The 7,865-nt window shown below is 56.3% G+C and overlaps 1 protein-coding gene across 2 annotated transcripts in view; it reads right to left on the bottom strand.

Moving 5' to 3' along the window:
• Positions 1–330: 330 nt before the first annotated feature.
• Positions 331–7,865, bottom strand: part of LOC107150299 (putative serpin A13) — a 9,592-nt gene continuing 2,057 nt past the window's right edge. The window contains exons 2-6 of one of the 2 annotated variants that reach the window (XM_048799277.1): positions 6,583–7,172; positions 5,263–5,533; positions 4,393–4,513; positions 4,219–4,299; positions 331–1,146 (exon numbers count right to left, since the gene is read on the bottom strand). In XM_048799277.1, the coding sequence (XP_048655234.1) occupies positions 937–1,146; positions 4,219–4,299; positions 4,393–4,513; positions 5,263–5,533; positions 6,583–7,138 (1,239 nt within the window). In that variant the 5' untranslated portion in view covers positions 7,139–7,172 and the 3' untranslated portion in view covers positions 331–936. The remainder of the gene's footprint in view (positions 1,147–4,218; positions 4,300–4,392; positions 4,514–5,262; positions 5,534–6,582; positions 7,173–7,865) is intronic. The other variant, XM_015495283.2, reaches the window with a different exon arrangement.

Genomic DNA, 7,865 nt, shown 5'->3' with positions numbered 1-7,865 from the left:
AAACTTTGCTCAGTCCCATAAGGGGATCAAAGACCCAATGCCACTCTTCTGCCTTGCTAGTGACACAAGGTCCTCCCTTCCTGCTGTTACAGGGGCAAGAGCATTTGGGACCTGCTACTCAACATGTGGCCACCAGAGCAGAAGCCTCAGCATCACTGAGAAATGCAGGCCCTCAGGTCCCACCCTGGCCTGTTGAAGAGAGTTTTGCTTTTTTAACAAGATCCCCAGGGGGTCAGTATGTACAGTAGAGTTTGAGAATCATTAACTCATCAAAATGGATGAGAACAACACAGTCAAGGCTTTGAAATAAAATGGCCCGAATCCCAGGACTGCTGTTTGCTGCTGAGCCCTCTTGGATTTATTTCTCAGCTTCTCTAATCCTCAACTATGAAAAGGGAGAAATAATATTAGATTCAACCATAAGAAAGAGCCCTTTTTTTTGTAGGTTAAAAAATTTAAAAATGGGCCAAATACAAGCCACTTTCCTATGATCGCACCTCATACTCGTTGGGTTGCTGAGAGATATTATTTTTAAATGAGATACAATCTATAAAGCAAGGGTTGCACAGAGGGAGTTCATCCATGGTCGCTGCCTGTGTGCACATGGTGGGCATGGCCTGGATTCCTCTTATTCTTTGCACCTGTGGATACTCATGAAAACTGAGCCAGTGAGCTGGACATCTGCCGCTTCTCATGAGACTTGATTCTGCAACAGAGGTCGTGGTGCGTGGGCCAGGCTTATCTTTGTGGCTGCGTGAAACTGTCCAAGGGGTCTCGCGCCCTCTCCACTGAGGCAAAATAGCTCCTATTTCACTTCCAAAGAGACCCAGTCTCAGACAACCTGATGACATCACCGGGGTGTCTTCACGGATGACTCCGTGTCCCAGTCAGTGTCTCCTCTCTGTTGGCTCTGAGTCACCCAGCAGGTGCAGAGCTCTACCCCAGCGGGTTCACCACCTTCCCCAGGAAAAGCACGCTGCCCGTTTCTGTGTGGAAAGTCATCACCAGGAAGGGCCGGCTGAACCCAGTGGCTGGAGGGGTGGGGGGCGCACGGTCAGGGTGGTGCCTGGGAGTGAGCTGGATGCTGGTGGCGGCCGCAGCCTCTGAGCCCTCCTCCTCCAGAGTCATGGTGGCCTTATGAGTCACCTGTACAAAAAATTCTGGAATCATCACTCAACCCCAATTTTCTTTCTCTTCCTTTGCATGACCTCATACTTGTCCATCCATCCACTTACCCCATCACCCATCCTTGCATCTGCCTTTTGAAAAATTCACTCATCTATCCACCTAGTACTCTTAAATACACCTGTCCATTATCATTGATCCACTGACCCATTTATTCAGCAAACCATAATCCATCCACCTAACCTGTCAACTATCTGCTTAACTATGACTTTATTCATCTACTGCTTATGTGTTCATATAGCCATCTACTCACTCATTCACTTGTCCATCATCCATCAATCATCCATCCACAATCCATCCATCCATCCATCCACCATCCATTCCTCATCCATCCCTCATCCATCCATCCATTCCTCATCCATCCCTCATCCATCCATCCATCCATCCATCCATCCATCCGTCCATCCATCCACAATCCGTCCATCTTTCCCCCCCTCCTCCACGAATCACCCATACACTCACCACCCATCCATCCTCCCTATATGATCCCCTCTGTTCCCGATCCACCTCTCTGCCCCTCTGTTTAAGTTTCCACTGCTGGCATCTGCATTATGCAGGTTGCAGTGTATTTTGAATATCACGCTGGCATCTACCCACCCGTTTCTCCACTCATTTCTTCCCGTGTCCATACAACGACTCTTCCACCCATCCTTTACTGATTCTTTCATTCACATTATTTTGATCATTCGTTTCCATTCATTCCATCCCTAATTAATTCATGAATAGATTCAGTAAATATTTATGGAGTATATAGGGTCCACAGTGCCAAGCACAGCAGGGGGCTATGGGCACGACTCCCGCAAGGCACTTGTTGTTTGATAGGGCAGAGAAGACATTGAAAACCAAGGGCGGGGGCTTGCCAGGGGTGACTGGTTCTGCTTCGGGTGCAAGGGTGAGGGATAAGGTCAGAGGAAGCTCCACAGAGGAGGTAGAATTTGGATTTTTGGAGATGAGTGAAGACACTTCAGGTGTTTTTTTTTTTTGTATGTTTTAAAGTCCAAGCCAAGACAGGGAGGGGGAAGCTGAGGACATCTATGGCCCCATGAGATTCCGTGGAGTGGTACGGCACAGACAGTAGGGAACAGGGCTGGCCAGGTAGCTAGGATGAGACAAGGGAGGAAGCAGATCAGTGAGGAGGGGGCTTCATCCTGGAGTTGGCAGGAGAGTTCTGAAGGTTATGCTTCCATGGAAACCAAGGAGTGCTTAGAGAGGAAAGAGGTTAAGGAGGACCAGCAAGACACCGCGCGGGGCCACGGAATGAGGGCGGGGCCACGGAATGAGGGCGGGGCCTGGCTCTAGGATCCAGCTCAGTTCTTGCAGGTGATGGGTACGGCAGTCACAGGTGAGGTCCGTGACCACACATCACCCTCCCGTGAGCTGATGGGTCGAGAGAAGATCACAGGGGGTCTCGAGTTCTGGGTGCAAGAGAAACGGGACTGGGAGGAGCTGAACGGGAACCATCTCCCTCATTTATAGAGCCGTCACAGCCTCCTGAGGGCACTGTGGACACGCGCACAAGCCTGGACTTGGGAACTATCTGCCCAGGTCCAAATCCCAGCTCCACCTGTTCCCCCTCATCCATCGCCTTTCAGCTGCTCTGTGCTCTCACCCCTGTGTAATTTATTATCTTTTTCTAACTTAGGGGAATTCATTACATCACTCTTCTGTTAAAGCCCTCGGTGGAGTTCTGTCTCACTCTTGGGGAAATCAAAGTCTTATTGATCTTGAAGAGTTCTGTCCTCTCCACCTCCCACAGCACTTCTTCTTGTCTACTGTGTTCTAGCCTCACTGGCTTTGGATGGCGTGGTCATGCCTCAGGGCCTTTGCACATATTGAGCACTCTACCAAGAACTCCTTTCCTCCCCTTATTCAGGTCACTTTCCCATCAAGAACTCCAAGACTAGTGTTCCTTGGACAGACCCCATCCCCACCCACTTACACTGCTATATCTGTGGGTTTATTGCCACCTGACCTATTGCAGGTCTGTTTGTGTGCTCATGGTCTGTCCTGCCACTGCATCCACCTGGTGCTAACTTTGCTCTGCTCACACCTCTATCTTTGTACCCCAGCTCTGTCCAGGGCCAACCAATTCCTCACTCCACCATCACATCTCTTTTATCACCATTGCTGAGTGTGAAAGTTCACCTAGACCCTGTGCTGCTGACATTGGACAAGGTGTTCCCCCTGAGACAGGGTCCAGGGTCCCAATCGCCCAGAGAGGTGATGTAGCCCAAGGCCACACAGCTAAGGTGAGACAAAGCCAGGCCTAGGCCTGCCTGGCCTCAAACCCACTGTCCCCTCTGGGGTGTGTGTGACATGCAGGTAATGGGGAGGTGCCCAGGGTTGGTTGAGGAGACAAATGCAGGTCCCGGTGCTCAACGACTTGCCCGGGCCCAGATCCTGGCTGGACACTAACTAGTGTGGTCACTGGGGGTAATTCCCTTGGCCCCTCCAAGGCCCGTGTGGAGAGTCATTGCCAGGAGCAGGACTAAGAGGCAGGCCTTTGAGGGGATTAGACTGTGGGGGCTCTGATCTCACAAATGGATTAATGCCACCACGGGCGAGGGGCCGGTCACCACAGCAATGGGTTCCTGAAGGAAGGAGGATTGGGCCCATTTTCTCTCTGAGCTTTGGCTTGGACTTCCTCCTTGTTATGACACAGCCAGAAGTACTCACCAGGCGGAGCCCCTTCACCTCGGGCTCCCCAGCCTCCGGCACCATGAGGTAGTCAATTTACAGATTACCTGGTCCCTGGTAGTCTGTTACTGAAGCAGCACAGGAACTAATACACTGCAAACTCAATCTCATCTACAAAATGGGATGGCAGCACTTGCCTCATCTGTCCACTGGGGGGTGCTGATGTGGCACCTGGTTGGGGCTGGGCCTGGTGAATGTCCTTGAGAAGGGGACAGGGAGGTGTGGGGGCGAGGCTGTCACCCTCCCCCCAGCCTCCAGCTCTGCCCTCTGCTTCCTCCCTGGCAGGGGGCTGGCTCTGTGGGTTTCCTTTCATTCCTTTGTGGGGCCTGGCCTGACCTGAGCCAGCTCCAGAGAGAGCCCGGCGTCTTGGCACAGGGGGTTGCAGTGGTGTGGAACGGGGGCGGCGAAGCCATGGTCCTGAAGGTTAAGGCAGACAGCATGTCACCTTGAGTGGGTCCCGCAGCTTCCAGGGATTGTCAGAAGCCCCCACTGGGCCCCGTCTGGACTTACCCTAGAGATGCCCAGTCCAGGCTGCCCCGGGAGGCCTCCGCCCACAGGCACTGGTGGGAGGAGCGTCTCTAGTCTGGTGGTGCTGGAAATGGAAAATTTTGAGAAGTAGAAGTCGAGTTCTCTGTGGAGAGACAGAAATTGGTTTGCTGAGCAGATCTGGGAAGGGCCTGTGTGAGTCCCAGGGGGCCCCTTCCGCCCCAGCTCTCCACCAGCCCTGCAGCCTCTCCCTGTGGCCTCTCCCTGCCTCTGGTCTCTGCCCCACTTACCCCCTGCCAGCCGTGGGCAGGGTGAGAGCTTTCTGTGGTGCCCAGCTCCTGTGCTCAGCGTCTGCCTCGTGCCTGCATGTCCAGGGCCTGGGGCTCCAGCCCGTGCACCTGTCCACACTCCTCCCTGTTCCTGTCTCCCTCGGGCTCCCTGGACCAGCCAGGCCGCTCCTCATTCCTGGACGCCCTGTCTCACCAGGCCTCTTGGGTCCTTTTCTTTCTTAGGGACACGGCTGGGCTGGGGCTTGCTGTGCAGGCTGCCGGACCCCAGCACGGGCAGGGTGCTACCATAGAACAGAGTGACCGTTTACATGTCCCTGTGGTTGTCACTGGCCTTCCACCTCTGAGGAAACCCGGATCCTGGGAGGGAGGCCCTTGCCCAGGGTGCTGCCTGGTCTGCAGCAGAGCCGGGACCAGAACTGGATTCCAGCGTCTTGGTCCAGGGCCCATAATGGTGCTTTCAGGGAGACCAGGGACCTCACCTAGAGGTGACATTGTCTGGGCCAGGTGTGACCAGGCCCAGGAGTGGCAGGGCCGTGGGGTGTGACAGCGCCCTGGGGTCTGGGCAGGGAGGTGAGGCCCTGCCTCTGGCCTGCTGGGAGCCCACCTGGTCCTGAGCAGACTGTCCCACTTGATCAGCGTCTCGGGCAGCAGCGCCTCCTCCACCTGCCCCAGCTTGCCCCGGTTGGGGAAGACGAAGAAGGTGGTGGCGTTCCCCGCGTGGTCCATCTGCAGCACGGTGCACTGCAGCTCGGGGTCGTGGAGGAAGCGGTGGCTGGCCTTCTGCTTCACCATGGGGACCTGCACAGCCCTGCCCTCGTCCAGGAAGAACGCCTTCAGGCTCGTGGCCCCGGGGTCGAAGGGCTGTGCCCACTCAGCTGAGGGGGAGGGAAAAGCCACATTGTCCTTGCAGAGAACAGAGGAGGGCCCGGGGTCACCTGTGGCAGCCGGGGTGGGGCTGAGGCACTGAGTCCTGGATGACCCGCTCCTGACCTGGCCCTTATTACCCAGGTGACCCCAGGGCGCCGAGCCCTCGTCCTGTGTGAGCTTCTCTCTTTCTGTTTTTACAATAATTTAGTAGTGTTACAATTGCAAAGGTACTACCACCCTGCTACACCTGGGATTTTGAATGTCCCCCAAGGCCCGTGTGTGGAAGGCTTGTCCCCAAGGTGGTTCAGAGGGACGTGGTGAAAATGTTAAGGGGTGGGGCCTGGTTGCAGGTCTGCAGGCCATGGGGGGACTGTGGGACCCCAGGCTCTTTCTCGTCCTCTCTTTTGCTTCCTGGCTGTGGAGTGAGCAGCTGTGCTCTGTCAGGTGAGGGGCCCTGGTGCGCTGCCTGAGCTCGGGCCCAAAGCAATGGGCTGAAACCTCCCATCAGTCGGGACTGGCTAGTGAGGGACACCGACCCCCTCTGGTGGGAGTGCAGGCCTCTTTGCTCTTTTGGAAAAAATGAAGGACCCTCTGCTTCAGGACTCTCTTGGTGAACCCACATTTCCTGGGACCTTCCAGAGGAGGGGGACCCATGCCCTGTAATTCAGCGGTGGCTCATGGGGCTGTGCACAGGGAAGACCCCAGCCCCCTGCAGCAGAGTCCCCTGTGGAGGAAGGGGGTCTGGTTCTCTGGGTACTTGCCCACCCACTGAGTCAGAATCCCTAGGGATGAGCTCTCCAGGGAGCTCTTAAGCACATTAAAGGTTTGGAGATTCTTCTTTGAAAACAATCTCGACAGTTACCATTAAGAAGTGGTGGGGAGGCCCATCACTGCGGGTAACAGGCAGAAGCATCCAGGGTTCAGTGGACAGACGCTGAGTGCCTTCTATCCAAAAGTCGAGGGAGGCCGAGGAAGCTTCTATTGGTTGTGAGGAGCAGGACGAGGGCATGACCAGAGCCGGGGGCCCAGAAGGATCTTGCCTGAGAGGCGCACTTACCTCGGAGAGCCACGTGATTCACCAGAACCTCAGCAGCTTCCTCCCGGAGGTCCTCCACCCAGGCCCCAAGTCTCCCCTGGGTCTGCTCCTCCACATACTCCTTGATGTGTTTCTGGGTGGTCCCGGAGCCCAGGCTGCGGAAGCTTCTCTGGCCTGTGGTCAGGAGCAGGTGGGACCCCCGCGTGGGGAGCCTAAGCAGCAGATCCTGGAAGCCCTCCTGGATCTCGGCCTCGGACATCACGGTGAGGTTGAACCCCAAGCCCTCCAGGAGCTGGGTCCTGCTGGCCGCCGGGGCCCCGAGGGAAACTGTGGCCAAGGCCAGGGAGATGCTCGCCGGGGAGAAGAGGATGTTCTCTCCAGGGGCGTCCAGCGCCAGCCGTCTGTACAGGCCGAAGGCAAAGTCGATGTTGCTCACGGAGATTCTGTGGCAGGGCAGGGCCGGCCTGGGAGGGCTGTCTTTGGGGCCAAGGTTCGTGAGCTCAGAGTCTCCTTGGGCCAGAAGAGGAGTTGCAGCCATGAGCACAGTGACCAGCGGCCACCACCCTGAGGCCTCCATCCTCTAGGGTCCTTGGTCTGAAAGTGGAGGCGACCTGCAAGACAGCAATGAGCACCTCAGTGACGGCAGAACCCGCCATCTCTGCCACCTCTGCTCTGTGCCAGGCGTCCTCGGCCCAGTGGGGGAGACCTTGTCTTTACACCCCCATTTGAGAGATAAGAAGACACATTTAGAAGGGTTAGGAAACTTGCTCGAGGTCCAGCAGCCGGTGGGCGGTGGAGCCAGGACTTGAACCCAGCCTGGGGTGGCGCTGGTGGGTGAAGTCTGCACCCGGCCATCGTCTGTCTGCACAAAGCACCCACACCTGCGCCCGCAGAGAGCCCGGGTTGCACTGCACTGGGGACACTTAGGGCCTCTAGGGGCACTCCTGCCTCCTCCAGGCCTGTCCCTGGGCTGGGGAGCGGCCATGGGTCTCCGCCTCAGCTGAGCCTTTCTCTCGTCCTTCCTGTGGCCTGGGAGCCCCCCACAACCTCTCCTGCCTCCTCCTGCTCAGGCTCATCTGATAAATCAGGAGCCTCCCCCAGTGGACCCTTCTTTGAATCCTGGTTCCACCCAATACCAGATCTGTGCCTTGGGGGATCCACTTAGCTCAAATCCCAGACCTGATTCTCACTCCTGGTCTTGGACTTGCAGAGAGTCCATGAAGGTGAGGAGGGGAGGTGAGGAGGTGAGGAGGGGAGGTGAGGTGAGGAGGGAGGGTGGAGGAGGATGGAGGGAGGGAGATGGA

This window comes from Marmota marmota, unplaced genomic scaffold (genome assembly GCF_001458135.2).
Source record: "Marmota marmota marmota unplaced genomic scaffold, marMar, whole genome shotgun sequence".
Taxonomy (NCBI): Eukaryota; Metazoa; Chordata; class Mammalia; order Rodentia; family Sciuridae; genus Marmota; species Marmota marmota.
The sequence above is the reverse complement of the archived record's forward strand: the minus strand, read 5'-3'. Positions and strand labels throughout refer to the sequence as shown.